General features: G+C 33.8%; 1 protein-coding gene across 1 annotated transcript in view; it reads left to right on the forward strand.

The window, feature by feature from the left end:
- The window catches only part of LOC129893408 (uncharacterized), a 35969-nt gene extending 24619 nt beyond the window's left edge, over positions 1 to 11350 (forward strand). The window contains exons 5-8 of the mRNA XM_055968927.1: positions 2690 to 2767; positions 3142 to 3216; positions 4000 to 4077; positions 11282 to 11350. Of these exons, the coding sequence (XP_055824902.1) occupies positions 2690 to 2767; positions 3142 to 3216; positions 4000 to 4077; positions 11282 to 11350 (300 nt within the window). The remainder of the gene's footprint in view (positions 1 to 2689; positions 2768 to 3141; positions 3217 to 3999; positions 4078 to 11281) is intronic.
- Positions 11351 to 19006: the final 7656 nt, after the last annotated feature.

Here is a 19006-nt window from a genome sequence, read left to right on the forward strand (position 1 = left end):
TACATAGTGAGAGTACTTGAAGATTAAACAGTTGGAGTTCATGTCTAAATACCACTAACAATCTTCTTTTAGAAGCATATATATAGATGAGTCTATCTCATCAATCCTGCATAAACATATACATAAAATAGCATACTTAAAATGACCACAATAAGTGAAGATCATATCATAAAAAGTTCATACAATTGGGGAGTTTTTTATAACCGACATACACCATGTATGTGAGCTCATGATGTCTAACAGCTAACCCAGTTGGACAGGCTATTCTATACCTTGCCGGGGTATAGGACCATATCATATCTAGATGGATCCACTGGTGTGTGCCTCTCAGGGCCATATGGAGTTACCTGACAAAGCAGTACACTCAAGTTCTACGTTGGTGCGTAGTTATGGGACTTGAGTTTTTCTAAAACCAGCATCCTCTCGGTACTAAATAGTCCTATCAAAATAACATATATATATATATATATATATATAGTGTTCATAGATATTAAAACCACTTATCGTTTGAATCATATCTGAGCCTAAGCTTATAGGTTATATCATAAAAACATACATAAAGTTGTAATTTTTGTCATGCTTATTCTCATACTTAATATACCATAAAGGGTTTGAATGACCATAAATGAAATCATGCTAAATCAGTACCATGAGGTTTAAAATCAAAGTGAACTATGAAAATTATCTTATTGGAGAAAATCCATAATTTCATAAAGAAGAAAACTCATAATTTTATACGGAAGAAAACTCACAATTTCATAAACAACCCTAGCTTTATTCTAGCAATATATCTATGTTCTATGAAGATTTAAAATATTTTTAGGCACGAGAGTGAAATAAATACTCTCATTGAAGCCTTACATACCTTAGTGAAGAAGCTTGAAGGAGAATCTTGAGAAATGAACCCTAGCCTTGGTGTTTTCTTGAAGTTCTTGAGCGTACAAATTTGGGAGTGAGTGAGAGGGTTAAATGATGAAAAATTGATTTTCTAAGTGTTTAAGACCTTTTAGATAACTCCCCAAAGGTTTTAGGACTAAAATACCCTCCTAAAAACTCAAAATTGGCCAAAATCACCATTTTGTCGTCATTTGACTGACAGACCGTCGTCTGGGTGACGCGCCATCACCCAGACTGTCATAACTAGACAATTGACCATTCTTCCTAAGTGTGATGATCAAGTCTGACCGGCCTTCAAAGGTCTAACGGTCTTCACTTTTTCCGTCGGCCACTGACAGCTTTCAGCATCTCTAGTAAAATAGTCATAACGTTTTGCTTCAAACTTGGATTGATGCAAACTTAGTGGCTTGGAAAGAAGAGTCAAAGACCTTTTATTGAATAGGTAACGGTCCACCTAAATCTTTATATGCTGAGAGATATGATCGTTTGAAGTTGACCCTTATATAAACTCGTGCGAAAACATAGCGAATAGAAAAGCTTTGAACTCAACTTAGTGCTAGGGGTCTCTTATGACCCTAGAACACATCCAATATACTTCCTACACTTGGTAAAGGACCTTAACCTACATGAACAAGTAGGGCATCACCCTTTTCAAACTTATATACTCGCGACAAATGGTATCGATTCTTAGAGTAGAACTTGTGGTTTACAAAGAATGCTGACCGGAGTCAAACTTTTCCAAAACATCAAAGCTAAAGCGTGTAATGGCACAAAATCAAAATGAAAGCCTCGAAACCCGAATCAACCATCACACTAGACCAAAATGACCCTTTCGGAGTTGCGGAACTGAAGGAATCATCATCCGACATCAGAATCTCTAAATGTTGACTAAAGTCAACTTTTTCATCTCTTAAGCCTCCAAAATAGCCAAACCAACTCAAAACTCACCCGATCAACTCGGGAAGCATGCCACCTATTTCAAAACCACATAAAAGCTACAATGAAGCTACATGAAGACAAAAATAATAAAAACACACAAAAATACGAAAATGACCTGAAGATCATTACATCTTTCTACCCACTTTCACTACCCCAGTTAATTAGTGGAGATGGTTATATATTCAGTGGTGAAAGAATCTCTAAATAATATGATTGACTAATTTTTAATTTAGTTTTTTCTTACCTTTTTGTAATGTACAAATGATCGACTGTTGTTATATGAGTGGAAAGTATGCATGTGTTGAATAAGATTATTCAAAATTGAAGATCAAAATTATATTGAACTTGCAAATAAATAGTGTAAAGTTAATTATCATGAGATGTACTTACAACTTCTGTAGATAAAAGACTGTTCTTTCTCCGTAATGTTCTTTCAAATTCAGAACCTTAGATAGTTTTTCATATACCTATGTTCAAACATAAAATATTATATTCAAAAAATATATTTACAGAGTTAAGAGAATAAAAAAAAATTGTACACACTATTACTTTTTTGTTCACTATTTGCCCTTTTTGTCCACTTTCCCTCCACTAGTTAATTAGTGGAGATAGTTGTATATTTTGAACTGAAAGAGTTCTCAGATAATTTGACGGGTTAATTTTTAATTAATTTATATCTTACATTTTTGTATAACACAAATGATCGACCTTTGTTATATTAAAGTTTAAATTTGTGTTGTATAAAATATTTTACTAATGAAAGTCAAAGTTATATCATAACTTGGGAATACTTAGTGAAAATATTTGTCAATAAATATGTTTACAATTTTTCGTGTTTTATTTCACTATGTAGCAAAAAAATTATGAAGGTGTTACTACAGAGGAAACATCGTTCCAGCACCATTATGTTCTTCCAAATTTGGAACTTGAGGTAGTTTTTTCATATATCTACATTTGGTTAATCAACGTTTATATTTCGAAAATATAACTACAAATTTAAGAGAATAGAGAACGTTTGTACTCTCTATCATTATTTTTTCACCATATGATGTTTTTATTCACTTTTCCTTCCAAATTAACTAGTGGAGATGCTTTTACATTTTTAAATGAAGGGGTTCCCAAAATATTTGGCAGGTTAACTTTAATGTAGTTATTTTTTACATTTTCGTAGAACACAAATGATCGACTTTAGTAATGGAGAAGATTAAATTATTGTTATATAAGATACTTACTTAATGAAATTCAAAAATATATTATTTTTAGGAAATATGTTTGTAATTTCTGATGTCTTATTTCACTGTGCAGCAAGCAGATTTGATAAGTTTTACTGCAGAAGAATATTCATTCCTCCATAATATTGTCTTGAATCATGAACTTGAGGTAGTTTCTAATATACTATGTCCGTTAGATGATAGAGCATTATGTTTTAATAGTGCAATTTGCAGAGCTAAACAAATTAAGCAAGTTTATATATAATATTAATTTTCTTTTCACTTTATATTCCTTTTAAGCATTTTCCCTCTTTCTTGTTAACGAGTAAAAATGATTGTATATTTAGAAATGAAACTATGAAAGGGTTCAATTTAGCTGGTTAATTTTCAATAAAGTTGTTGAACGAATTAATCAATTTGTATCGTAGGAAAAGTTAAACATGTATGAAATAAAGATAATCTAATAATGAAAATCAAACTATGGCATAACATGTGACTATATTGTGTAAAAATGTTGTTAGTAAATATTCTTAAATTTTTTGAAGTTTTATTTCACTGTATAGCAAAAGCATTATGCAGATATTACTGCAGAGTAAAGATCATTCTATCTCCGTAGTATTCTTCGAATACAAAATTTGAAGTAGTTTTTCATTTACCTATGTTTGGTCATTGAATATTATATTAAGAAATTATAATTACAGATTTGAGCGAAATAAAATTATTTGTACACATTATCATTTTTTTCACTATCTGTCCTTTTTCCCCAATTTATTTTATTTTTTTGAAATTTTTAACACTGATAAGAGACGTTTTTTTATATGAAAGGTTAAATCTATGTTGTATAAGATTATCTAATAATGAAATTCAAAATTATATCATAACTTGTGAATATATAGTGCAAATAATTGTCAAAATATTTTTATAACTTTTGATGTCTTATTTCAATGTGTAGCAAGAAAATCATGGAGATGTTACTACAAAGGAAGGATCGTCTCAACTCCGTAATGATCCCCCAAATACAAAATTTGAGGTAATTCCTCTTATACGTATGTTTGGTAAGACATCATTATATTCTAAAAATGCAATTACAAAGTTAAACGAATTAAAAATATTTGTACACACTTATTTTTCTCTTGACTAGTTAAAAAATTGTATTAATATTAGTTAATATGCATCATTACAAGGTAATGGTGAGCGCCCTGATCAAAAGTAGTACTACGTGGAGGGGATATAGTTGTCTTAGTTAGAATAGTAAAAAAAAAGTTCCTGTTTTGTCTATTTCTAACATTCCAAAATAAATACCGGTGGAACTTCTAAGTAGCTTAAGGAGTTGGATTGCTCCATACAGGTGCCTTCTTTAGCCAACGCATCCGTCACTTTGTTATCTTCTCTAAAATCAAGCCTGATTGGGGGCTCTCGGGCATGCTTCCATTGGATCCTATGGTGATAGTAAACATTTAGGTGTATTAAAAAAACAAGCTAATTAGTTCCACTCTTAAGTGCATTATATGGTTTGGGATGCTATTTAGACAAGCTTTGGCTAGGGTTGTTCTTCCTGCAATATTTAGAAATTTTATTTTTCAGCCCACCAGTTTAGAGTGGAGATTATCAATTATGAATTGGAAATCCTCTTTGGTGGCTCTCCTATGAAAAATGAGGAATCCTAAGTATATTTCAAAATTGTTGCCACTTCTTGTCCTCAAAATACTAGAGATACTGCTTCGTAGATTTTCAGGACACAGTTTTTAGGGATTTTTTTTTTTAATTTCTTGTTACTGACTGTTTGTCCTGAATCCATGTAGAAGGTCCTAACAACTCGTTCAATGCTAGCACAGTTATAATTTCCCTAGTCATGAGTACTAGGTCATCCGCAAAGAATAGGTGTGAAACCTATAGACCCTTACCATAAATCTTAATGGATTGCCTTTTTTTTTAATGAACTTCATGTCATCTAGATAAGACTTCCATGCTGTTACGATCCAAAAACTCGAGTCATGATGAAACCTACCATAATCCACCAGTAGGTAAGTAACCTATATCTCAGAATGATAACTAACATGCATATTGGGTAGAATCACAATCAACGGGTAAAATAAGAACAATTTATAAATGAACACAACAGAATTGAAAACAACATAAATATATATATAAACCAGAAAATAGATCCAATCCCACGACCTGGTAGGCACAAGTACAAAGCTACTAAAAGAGAGTACAAGTCCCAAAAGTGGATCAAGGGAACAAACTTGTCTCACATACAAAAGACTAGCCAAAAGATATATACAGGAGATAGGCTGAACTAGAACGCTGTCACCTCACCTCAATTCTGAAGATCTCCATAGCTGGACCGAATCAACGTTGTCAATTGGCGCTCAGACAATCTACATCAGAAAACAATTGCAAAGTGTGGTATATATGAGTACCAAAATAAAGGTATCCAATAGGCATCATAGGCCGACTAAGCTTAAAAAGTAAAGATAATAATGAAAAGTGAGAAAGTATATAAAGCAACTAGAGGTCAAGAGAGAGAAATGATAACGGAAATCCTAACTACAATGTACACGAGTCTAGCAAAGGGAAAAATGGTAAGGTAAACAACTATCTAAAACCTAACTGATCTTCATAAGCCTAAAAGGTGCATTCATGCGCAATTGAAAGTCAATAACCCAAATGGACCCCTATAAGTCCGATCAATACATAGAAAAGCTAAGGAAACCATTAGCTAAATCTAAACTATATCCTTGAATTGCAAAGGCCATCCACGGACTCAAATCGTGGTAAAGGAAACCCGAGTCACCCAATAGAATCACCAAGTCAGGGCTAGAACTTGACAAATAACAGTGATGCTCGAACATGAACTGAGGCTAATAGAGATGTACCAAGGCCTCAAACCACGATTGATAAATATATTTCAAGGCGGCCTCGAATCGTGACTAAAGATATACGCTAGGGCATCAAATTGTGGCTAAATAGACTCCAAGTGTCTCCAAATCACACGCTCTTCTCCAAGTGGACCTAAACCGTAGAACTCCAACTCAAAGCCCGAAGCTTAATAAAACATAACCAACAAAGCCCTAAATCACAACGGAAACAAACTAGGATCGAAGCATAAGGAAAGTTATGGATGGACGATCATACAAGCTGAGTTGTTGTGATTCATACTATCAGACCCAAGTCTGCTATATCAGTCTACAGGGAGCTAAGTTGTTCGAAGCAACATCGAAGAATCTCTAAGGCCTAACGACTCCAATACACAAGTCCATGACAATCACTAGCCTATGCCTAGGCTAAAACCAATAATATTTTACCAACAATTATAAAATCAACCAAACGAGAGCATAAGACAAGGTATAATCGTGAAATCAACATAGGCATGCTCAATTTCCCGAAATTACCCAAAATAAGACTGAGGCATGCTTTCAATCAACTAAATATGATACAACCAAGAAACCCATCCCAAAACTAGATAATCAACATGAATTCACAATCACAAGCTCAATCAAAAGTGTGGTAAGCCATAGCCTACCTCAAAGCTGACCGTGTGCGCTCCCAAATCACTATTCCACACCTTTCTCATTCTGAGCATCCTACGATCATTACCATGCTATCAAATATATGATCATAATATCAATACAGATGTTTAAACACCAAAAATTAAATAATTGAGGACAAGCCCAAAAGCGAGTCAAAAGCAAAATTGTGGGATCCATATTGGAAATCCTAAAATTGACTTCATCAATAAGTCCCAAATAGCTCAGGGAGTTTTTGCCCTGAAAATAGGCACACTTCGAGCCCAAAAATATCTTTAAACGGTTCATGCAAAATAATTCACAAGAAACTCCATTAAATGGGCAAGGAAGGTCATTGAGATTAGAATTTACCTTCGATATGAGCTCTCTGCACCTTCCCAAAGGTCCCAACACATAGCCACGCAAATTCCCAACAACTTGCAACAAGAATCACCTAAATTAAAGTTTGATAACTCAAGATATTGAGTTCACAATATTTGAAATAAGGCAGAAAACATGAGTTTTCCTATTTAAAAGACCATTCAAAATTCTACATTGATATCATAAAGTACAAGGTCGCGATCGGGACCCCCAAGGAAAAAGACCATTGCGATTGCAGAGGTCAAACCTTGTAATCCCGTTGACCAAATTGGTCAACCCCATTTGAATGATCACCGTCATCGTTGGAGCCTTCACCGCGATCGTGATGAAGGTTTTTACCTACACTAGATGTTGTTGCATCAGCTAGAATACCAAGTTCAAAAGTTCTCCGATAAGGTGCTCGAAATTCATTCGAAACCCTTTTATGCAAATGAACTATGTTACCCAACCAAATTCAGCATTTTAAACTCAATAGAGGTGTCAAAAGTTTCAACCGGTATTGTCTTAATGAGAAGTGGATCCTACACCCAATCTCCATTTTGGCCATAAGCCACAAGGTTGCTCGAAATGAGTTTGGAAGTCTTTGGTCGTGAACAAAAGATCCTTCTAGGCCAAACTCAATATTTCGAAGCTAACAGAACATCAGAATTGCATTATGAGGTCATTTACCTGAAGTTTTGACAAAAGCCAATCGTTCAGGTTTCATAAGCTTCAAAACACAAAAACTCGCATAAAAACCAAATAAACGACCAAGTGATCGAACTATTAGTCCTAGCAAGTCAAAAATGACTTGGGGTCACTATAGAAAATGTCTAAACGCCGAAAATAATGCAATAAAGAGAAAATAACCTAGAGGGTCATTATACATGCATAGTACAAAAATGCAAGAGGACATAGGATTGCCTTGTATGATTTCTCTTGTAGGGTTAAAATAATTTGCTCTAATTCCATTTATAAGGATTGTTGTGCTTCTTGTGGTTATGCACGACATGATGAGGTTTATTGTGTTTTGAGGGAAGTGAAGTAGTGTAAGGTGTCACGTATGAAGGACCACTCCATTTTTTCAAAAGCCTTCTCTAAGTCAATCTTAAGGATCACGTTGGATTTTACCCTTTCATTTTTTTGGAATTGGGTAATCAGTTCTTGAAGGATTATAGCATTATCCTTAGCTTACCTATTTTTTTGAAGCTTGATTGATATGTCCCCATAAATATTTCCATGAGAGGTTTCAATCTTCAAGCTATTATTTTGGTAATAACCTTGTAGCTAGTGTTGTACAAACTTATGGGCCTAAAGTCTTTTTAGCATACTGGCGTTTTTCCTCTTTGGACCAGGCATAAGTGAGTTTTATTAATATCTTGGGGAATGGTTCCATTCTTCAAGTAGTTGATACCTAGTGATGTTTAGGATTCCCTTACAATGTCCTAATATTTTTTTATAGAAAAAAAGATGAAGGCCATAGGGGCCAAGGGCTTTTAAGGGTTGGAGCGAGTTGATCGTGATCTTTAATTCATATGTATATGGTATGATATCCATGTATCCTAGATCAATATTTTCAGAGGAATCTTTTTGATTCCTAATATGCCAATTGGAACTTAATCTGCTAGTGCAGAAAAGATCATGGAAATAGCTAATTCTTAATATCATTATTAATATATAGCCAACTTCCCTCGTTGCTTTGGAGGGAAATTATTCTATTTCTTCTTATTTTATAAAGAGTAGTGGTATGAAAGAATTTAGTGTTTGATTCCACTCGTTGAACCAGTTTACTCTTAATTTTCTTTTTTTCCTAGAAGATATTGTTGCCAAATGTAAGTTTATTCCAATTCGTCGCCTATTTCTCGAATTCTGGTATAGCTTTAAGAATGTCATTAGAGTTTTGCTATGCTCTCTTGATTATATTTTTAATGTAAAGGAGCAATGCCCACATTGTTTCTAATTTAAAAGTCTTAACTTGGTTATAAATATTATTTTGGAATAAAAATTTAAGTAGAGGACATTGGGTCAGAGTGTGTACGTGGTAAGTTGTGCACTTGCGCGTTAGGAAAAGTATGAAGCCTCTTCTCATTATCCAAGTAATGGTCTAGTCTTTCAAAAATCAGATTCAAACTATTTTAAAGTGTTTATTTAGCCATATGTATTTTCTACCTTTAAATACAAGTAACGGTCTAGTTCAAAAATCAGATTTAATCTATTTTTAAAGCATTTATTATGCCATGTGTATTTACTACCTTTAAAGCCCATATATATCAATTCACAATGATTAACGGTATCTCGGAAATCATTTGATCTAGAATTTATTAAAGGTATTCCACCCTTATTTTCTGAGCTACTCATGGGCCCATTAAAGTCCCCACCAAGTAGCCATTCACCAACATAGTTATCTTTTATTTGCTTTAGGTTTTTCCATAGGATTCTTCTAATATTTCTATATTTACTAGCATATATACAGCTAACAATCCATGTATAGTTATTAGTGCGTACCTTGACCATAGCGTGAATTTCTTGACCAGTCGTTGCTATGTCGTCCATCTCTAGTGCCGAGTCATCCCATAGTACTACCAGGTCTCCAGAGTTTCCAACAATGGATTTAGGTGATCCTCCATCGTAGTTTCTAAAAGGGCAACTACTGAAAGTTGATGCTAATCTAGAAGAGCTCTAAAGTTCCTCCTAAAGTCTACACTATTACCACCTCTACAATTTCAGACTATAATACTCATAGATCTATTAAGGGCAAGGGTAGGTGGATTTAGCAATGTTATTCCCCTCTTCGAGTCGTAGGATCCAGTGTTGGGTTCATCACTACTATGTAATTCCCTATCTTTGGGTTGCATAGCATCCTTATATCTATTGAGATTTTTAACAGATTTTGTGGATAAATAAGGATGAATACTTGTTAGAATCTCTCTTTGAATACCATTACTCTTATTTCTTTTAGAACTACTATTTCTGTTCTTGTTTCCCTCATAAGATCTATCGCCTGTTCTACCTCTTGTGAGTTCACATTTTCGTCTAACTTTGGAACGACTTGGGAGGGGGAGGGAAAGCATTGTCGAGGTAATGCCTAAGAAGTCGAGGCTATGCTGTTGGGGGTCAAGATCAGACTCTCCTCCCCATTGGATTAGATCTCCATAGAGTTGAGATACTTATCTGTTTCGGCATGAAATAATTTCACATTTATACCTGCTTTGCTTACGATTTGCCATGGCTTCTCCTTCTCAAATTCTAGTTCCTTCCACTCAGGCATGGTGTTGTTGCGTTTTCTTCATTATTATCTTCACCACTACCTCTTTTGCTGTTGGGATTGTCACCATCACTGATTACTTTGTTCAGAGTTCAAGTGTTTCACATATGGACTGAGAAAATTTGTATAGTGTGTCCCAAAACTCCACATCCATATTTAGAACTCTTCGTGTTCCATTAAAACTCTTTTTAGCTGAATGGCTTAAATGCTAAAATCTTACTTTGAGTTTGAAAACAATGCATTAAAATAAAGGTTCAAAAGCTTTCAAGCAACACTTGCTAAATAGGGTTCATGTGATAAGTAGGCATGAGCACATTCAAGAATTAGAAATACAGAAAGAATCACAATTTCAATGATAAGTTTCATTTAATTCAAAACAATGAATAGTAAAAGAGTTCAAAATGCAAGAAAAACTTGGGTTAAAACGCTAGGTTTAAATCTTACTGACTGAATTTAGATGTATAGTGTGAGGAGGAACTTATTCCAATACTATGAATAGCCTTAAATACCCGGAAGAACAAAGTTCTTGAAGAAACTTGAAGAAGATTCTTGAAACCCTAGTTTTCTCCTCTTGAATTCTTTCTCTAAGTCTTGGGAGTGATTATGAGAGTAAATCTATGGAACTAAATAGACATGGACCTTAATTAGGTGTAAAACCGTCCAGGTTTAGGCTTAGGAGACTGAAATAACCCTCATTAAAAACCTAGGATCCGTTTACAGGGCATCTATGATCCATAGAAACTTCTACGAATCGTAGAATCTATATAGGAATTATCTTCTGTGGTGTTCCTCTATTGTCATTTATGTGTCTTCATATTTGTATAGGATAGTTCAATATTGAAGATCAAAATTATATAATAACTTGCGAAGGTATAATGTGAAAACTAATTTTCATAGAATATACTTACAACTTATAGTGTCTTATTTCACTATATAGCAAGAAAAATATGAATTTATTGCTGAAGAGTAAAGACCGTTTCATCTCCCTAATGTTCAGTTGAATACGGAATCTAAGTTTTTTTTTTCATATATATCTTTTTCTTATCATAGAGAAATATGTTCAGAAATTATTTACTAACTTTGTCTTTATAATTTTTCAGCAGGGATATGTTCAGGATTTTTCGCAATCAAATTCTTTATTCGACCCTGATAACGGTGATCAGAAGTAGAGAGAAAAACTAAAGTCAATACCCAAAAAAGATCTATTGGGTCTATCTGGTTTCTCTTCTAAATTATATTTTATGTTGTCTGCACTATGTTCTTCTCCTAGTACCTTTATGTTGGTTTAGAATTGGAATTATTCTAGTCAGTATCATTGTCACCTTTCACCATAGTTTGACAGATAGCTACTTTGTCAGTTTAGTATCATTCTGTACTAGATGTCCTTTTTTATGTGTTTTTTAGTAGACTTCTCCTATCTTCTTTTTCAGTTTAGTTGGTGTGTGTTGTCACGATAAAAACTTTGGGATTGTGATGATATTCGGTAATGTCAACATCCTATCTATAGCAAGGCTCAAGAGGGGCAAAGGTCTCCGGTCGGAGTCATGATCGAATATAACGCTTACGTGGTGGACTTAGTTAAGAAATAAGTTGTGTCTTTGCTATTAACCATAATTTTTGGCATAATGGTAAACAATTGATCCTAACAAGTGGTATCAGAGCTAAGGTCATGGGTTCAATTCCCAAGAGCAACATGTTGCATGAGGCAGGTGTTGGGAGGGGGATTGTTGGGTAACGCCAACATCCTTCCTATGTCAAGTCCCACGAGGGGTTAGGGTGGCTTGGGTCGAAGTTATGATCGAACATGATGCTTGCATAGTGGACTTAGTTAAGAAATAAACTTGCACCTTTTATATCAGTTATAACTTTTGGTATAATGATGAGCGCTTGATACTAATCGATGACACCTATTCCCATCCTACTGATAGATAAGACATCTCATTAATAGACGATTAAGTAACTACATTAATAATTCAAAAAATTGAAGTAAGATTTACTTAGTAAGTCTTAGATAGATTCTTTCATAAAATAAGTCCGAAATGCGGAAAAGATAATATCAACTTCCCAAGAGTTAGTGACAAGTGTACAAGCCTCTAGCTCTAAGATAAAATATAAAACAAATACTACGCTGTACAAGAATTATGCAGACAAGGACAAAAATGTAAATATAGAAAGTATGGACATTGCAGAACAACCAAGCAGCTATCTACAAAACTATGGAAACTCTAAATAGCCTTGAGTATAACCTACCACTCATATTGGGTTAATAACCCGACCGACAAGGGGAAGAAAAAAAGAGGGTGAGTGCAATGAACATGTACTCAGCAGTATCATCGACTGATTCTACCATGAAGCAGTGACGATATTCAATCATGTATTTCCACGTTTAGTACTTAACTTCTCTCTCTCTCTCACACACATAGAGATATATAACCCTTGTAAAAGAAACATACTAGCAGCCAAAGACAACAATAGTGTGTTCAACACAATATCCGACCAGTCAAATATCAAGTAAGTATTATTCCAACTTATCACCACTTAAGCACATAACTTCACGAAGTATCAACAATAACTATAAAACCCCGGAAGTTGGAAAATAGAAACGAGGGAAAAAAAGTTGCAGAAAATAATTTGGTGCAGCTTTTCACGAGCTAACCTACGGATCGTAAGAAGTCTTGGGGACCGGAGGAAGGTCTTGTATGAAGGGTACTGAAGTTTGAAAATTTTCCAAGTGTTGGGTGTGAAGGACGAACAATTTCTATGGACTGTATAAGTTCCTACAGTTCGTAGAAAGGGTCTATAGAAAAGGCACTGAGGTCTGGAAAATCGACTAAGTAACAGACCACTCTACGAGAGGGTCCAATGGAATTAGGATGACCCGTAGAGTGGGGTTCACAGACTTGATTTTTGAGAATTTTGAAAGTATGTAGGAAGAACCCTCTTGACGATTCGTACATATTTCTACGACCGGTAGACCAGGATCTTAAGGTGAAGGTGCAATTTTTAGTAGCTACTATTTTGGTGCACTACTTCTATGGATGAGTATTACGACCCGCAGGTTAGAGGTCGTAGGAATTGAGGAGTAATTCTAGTTTTTGGCCATAGGTTCTGCTAACCATTTTCACAGATCGTCAAAGGATCTAAGACTTGTAGGTCACTTCCGGCAGATTTTATTCAGAGTTATTTTGGATATATTCTACCCTCTTAACTCCTAAATTATGTCATTTAGGGTTAAACGGGACGACCTATAACTATCCATTCCCTTCAATCACTCCTTGTTCCCTCCTAATCTCTTAAAATCACCTAAGGCAACAAGAATTACCTCCTAATGTTTCGACTCCAAGTCAAGGCTAGGATTTCAAGCTTCATGTCCTTTAATCTCTATTTCTTTTAGGGCCTTGCTTATCCAGGTGTGTGGGAATTCACTAATGAATTTCCTTTCCTCCATTTGTTCCCAAAATATCTCAATTCTCCAAATCTATTTCACCCAATTCAATGAGGGTTTTATGTCAAATCTTTTTAATTGATTTCAATTTAAGGTTATTCTACTTCATTATGCATGAATTACTAAGGTACATGATTTTCAATTGATTTCTTATGGACCCATGCCTTATGCCTATGATTTTTCAATAGGGAAAAGGCATAAATTCCCCTTTGAACTTGTACCAAAAAGTTAGTTACACACTAAAACTATCGTGGCGACCTATTACACATCTAAACTTTTTAAAAGTGATATTAATACCACCCCAGAACTGACGTGGAAATAAAATTAAATATAAAAATTGGGCACATTTGAGTCAAATTATATTTTAAATTAACCCCCCCTCCCCCGCCTATTTCTCTTCTTCTTCTTCTTCATGCTATCCTCTTATTCTCCTTCACACTTCTTCTCCTTCTTTTATTTATCACAATTCTACAATTCCTCACTCAATTTCATCACAACCTGAGAAATTCTTCACTGATTTTGAGGAATTTACATGTTGCTTCAATGGCTTCAATTGGATTAACAAAGAAGATTAAATTAGATAAAGTTATTGATTGACTTTTCTAATTTATGTATCAATAATGGAGGAAGAAGATAATGATATTGTGGGTAGTTTTCTTTAAAACAAACATGAAGTTATTAAGGTGAGGAAGATAAGAGGAAATAAAGGAAAAAATGGAGTTCTACTGGTGAGGAAGAAGAGAGAAGATAGAGGCAAAGATAGTTGGGAAAAAAGTGAAATTTGTTTTTTTAAAATTAGATAAAATTATTGATTGACTTAGCTAATTTATGTATCAATAATGGAGGAAGAAGAGAATGATATTGTGGGTGGTTTTCTTGAGAACAAATATGAAGTTATTAAGGTGAGGAAGATATGAGAAAATAGAGGCAAAAATGGAGTTCTACAAGTGAGAAAGAAGAGAGAAGATAGAGGCAAAAAAGGTTGAAAAAGAGTGAAAAAAAACACTTGTAGGCTTGCACAGATATGGTAGGTGTGTGCATACCACACTATATTATGTGACTTGTTTTGTACGTTTGAAGGGAGTGTTAATATCACTTCAAAAAATATTAGGTGTGTAATAGGTCGCCACAATAGTTTAATCGTGTAAATGACTTTTCGGTGTAAGTTCAAGGAGAAATTTATGCCTTTTCCCTTTTTCAATATGAACTATGAATTATGATCATGATTGTAATGAATGAATTATGCATGTTTTACGAAGATGATGAATTATGTTTCAAGGATGTTTTCAAGTATATATCAATGAATTGTGGTTTTCTCACAATATGAATGAAATCATGATTTAGATGCTTAGAAACATAAGTTTCTATATGACGTATGTTATGAATCATGATTTAAAAGGAGATACTCTATATGATTTTATGATGTGGATTTTGTAGATCTTTATTGCCCCTTTCCTAATGTTATGTTGATAATTGATTTTTATTTATTCCGTTAGGATGTGACTTAGTACAAAAAGGGCTTAAGGTGGAGGCTTGATAAGGGAATCTCTACCTAGTAGCAAAACCTCTAGACCCAAACTACGTGCCCCCATAGGTTGTGTTAAATAACTTAGCTAGTGGATCCACAAATAGCTCAAGATGATAATGATACAGAGTCTATATTGACAAGTAGTCTCTCCTTTTTTGGTGTAGGAGTTAACGTATTCCATGTTATAGCTCATATGATTTTATTGTTGGTTACGGTCCATATCCCATAAAATGACTATGCTTACTCACAAGCTTTTGAATGATGTCTTTTATTATACATTGACCTTATCTCATTATTTTTATGATTTACTTCACGTTTTCAAGGAATGTTGGTTATGCATATCTCATGTTCATGCTTATTATATCTTTTTATTCACGTTATACATATTTATCACATACTTAGTACATTCCATGTACTAACACATAGTTTTTGTTATATTATTGCATAATATAGGTAATGAGGCTCCTACCCATTCTCATGGATAGCTCAGGTTTCAGCGGATATTGCTTAATTTGGCGAGTCCTCATGTTTGGAGGGCGTAACCACCATGCATGTCATTTCTTTATGTTCAGACTATTTCACTTTCTTATTTTTGGGTGAGTTAGGGCCTGTCCTATGCTACCGTCTATATTAGTAAAGGCATTGTCAGACTAGATTAGTATGTTTTATTCATTTCGAATGTCATGTTTTAAATTCTCTTTTATCGAGATTTTTTATGTTTGAGACTATCTTACGCATTTACATCTACTCTTGCTTTCATGTTATGTTATGTTATGCTATGTATACTAAGAGTCTTATTTAGGGTCTCTCGGATCCTAGGTGCCATGTCACATCGACGGTCTAGCTTAGGTCGTGACAACAACAAATAAGATGATAAGTAAATGCAATGTATATGTTGTATATACACCTACTTTCACGTTAGACAGTCAGGATATTCCCCTCTCGTGGGAGGACTCATAAGGTTCATATATTGGACAGGCATCCCACTCTGATATCTGTATATAATGTGCAAGCGTGCAACTTCAATTCCAATAATATAACTTGTGCGAGTATGTACGTCGGTTCCGATAGTATAATATGTGTGAATGTGCATTCTGATCCCAGTCAAGAAATGCAATGCATGGATGTAATACTGATCTCTGAACAACAAATATGCATTTTAAAGATAATACGACTCATAAAAGTTAATCAATTCATTTATTAGTTCATTCTCACCCTTCCAATTCATACACAAATTTCATATCATTTCAATGTACATCTAGAATAAGAATTATCATAAGCATAATTCGACTTCGAATTCATAAAAATAGAGTAAAAATCATCAACTAGCATGTACATGATCAAAATAAGCCGCATATCCTTTAATTCATGCTCAGAAGCCAAGAAATTATCCCAAACAAGTAAAATAGTCAATTAACCTATATTGTGAAATTGATACCCGTATAAATTCTCGTCATCTCATTTATATGGAACTCCTATTTCCCATTATACATTATTTTAATTAAACAATACATTAACCAATGTTTGCAAAGTCAAATTATGACTTTTTCCTTCTTTAAAGTCTGCAACTGTCTCAATTTGGTCAACTATGTAATGTAGGTCAGTAAAGAAGGCCTTAGACACCTATATTGTCATAAAAAGAATTGACTAAAAAATTTGGTCAAAAAATCAACCCCGAGCTCCTGTGTAAAATTTGAAAAATTCTTCCAAATTCAGTTTATCCATAACTTGGAGAACACAAAAATCAAAGATCAACTAAATCAGACCTCTAATTGGCCTCCAAATCAAAGAAATTAATTTTGCAAATTTAAGAAAAAATTTCCCAAAACCCCAATCTCCAAACACCACTAAATCACTAATTTATTAATAAATTAGTGAGGAATACGTAAGCTAAGTACTAGAATCTTACTCCACAAAGAAATCTAGCAAGACTCCCTAAATTTTGCCTCAAACTGTTCTCCTAAGCTCTCTAGATTGTGTTTAGAATATAATGAGGTTGCGTACAGAAAAAATCATTGTTCATATTTAGGAATTTCCGCAGGTAACGACCTCTAGTAGTAGATGCGGGCTCGTTGAAGAAAGAAAAATCACGCAATGGTGAAATCCACTTTAATCTAGCTTGCTCGCAGGATCGTCTCTCGTCATGCAAGAGCGAGTGCACTGGCGTGAGACAACCTCATTGCTGCGACACCGTTGATTCCGACGAAGCCTCGACAAAGCAGTCTACATTGACCCAAACCATTTCCACAAAAGAGAAACTTATCTGGTCGACGTGATTGCACCAAATACAACACCACCCGAAATTCATCAAAAACAGCAAATACACACAAAACAATCCTCAAAATTCATTCAGAATCATAGAGAAATAAATTAAATATGCAGATTGATTAAAAATTATATTTCAGACCTGTTGAAATCATCAAATCACTCATTCAGAATTTTCTTGACCAAATATTGATCGTGGTAAACCTTAAGTTCCTCAAACTTCACAAATTCAAGTATTCAACCTATGACCCAAGGGAATCATTATGCTTTATAGACCCACCACACATATAAGAGAATAGTCCAAGTTTAACTTCAAGCAACATTATCAGTTATCACAGTTAGTACGCATACATTATCACATTCAAACAACGTCAATAACGTCAATCAGTTTAAGACTAACACATCCAATCATGCCTAATATTATTAATTTCAGGAACCATCACCTTCTCAATCGATTACTAGGCCATTTATCAACACTACATTTTAACACTCATTCTTAGTTTATTCCTCTTTTCCACCAACCACCTTATGATTAAACATATCATGACTACTAAAACAACCTTTCACACTCCACTACAATTAACAAGAATAATATCACTTCGTTATGAACATCCCACGAAATACGTACAATTTGACTTTAGCAAGTTTGCAATCTCCCTTCTACCCTTGCTACGATAAGAAATTATCAAACTCAACTTTTATATTGATCACAGAAATTCAATTCAAAATTCACTTCTCGAAAAGGAAAAACGCGTAAACTAATTAGATCAGCTAATCAAATTCTTGAAAGATCAATATCCAAATTAAATCCTTTAAATAGGAAAAGATTTTAAATTATGTCATACAAATATTTTTTTTAAAAAAAATTGGGGATAGAGAAAATAGTGGAGAAGATTACAAAATATGAGAATTGAACCCACACCAATAAAATAAAAACTCAAATAACAATCAACATATTAAGACACTAAAATTTTTCATATTACAAATAATAGATAAACAATTATGTAAATCTTTTAAAAAACATTCGATAAAATAGAAAAATAAAATAAGTTGGAAGAAATAAAGAGAAAAAGAAAATTAATGACAGATGAATGACATAAGAAGAGAAGAAGGGGACTTAATAGGGGTGTGCAAAAATCGAACCGATCAATAAACTGAATTAAAAAAAAATGTTATTGGGTTATTGCTATTAGGATATTTAGTTAATGGTTTTATAAAAAAAAATTATCAGGTTATCGGTTCATTATCGATTTTTAGTATTGAGTTATTGGGTAAATCGATAAATCATTAAGATAATAGTATTGTACTACTTTTCTCTTCATAAATATTAAATATTAGTAATAATTTAACATAATAGTATGCTATAGTCTTCACAGTACTTCTACTTCACATTAGGCCACTTTAGTCTTTACACAAAATCTAAAGATTAAAGTAAGAAACTAAGATTGTTCAAGATTGTCTTGTTTGACTGCTTGGATTTAGTTTTAGTTTAACTTTGTAATTGTAGCTTTTCCATGTTCGTAAACGTATGTAATTTGATTAACATCAGAAATTTCATATTATTTTTTGGTTGTAACATGTAATTGT

The sequence above is a fragment of the Solanum dulcamara genome, chromosome 6 (assembly GCF_947179165.1).
Source record: "Solanum dulcamara chromosome 6, daSolDulc1.2, whole genome shotgun sequence".
Lineage (NCBI taxonomy): Eukaryota > Viridiplantae > Streptophyta > Magnoliopsida > Solanales > Solanaceae > Solanum > Solanum dulcamara.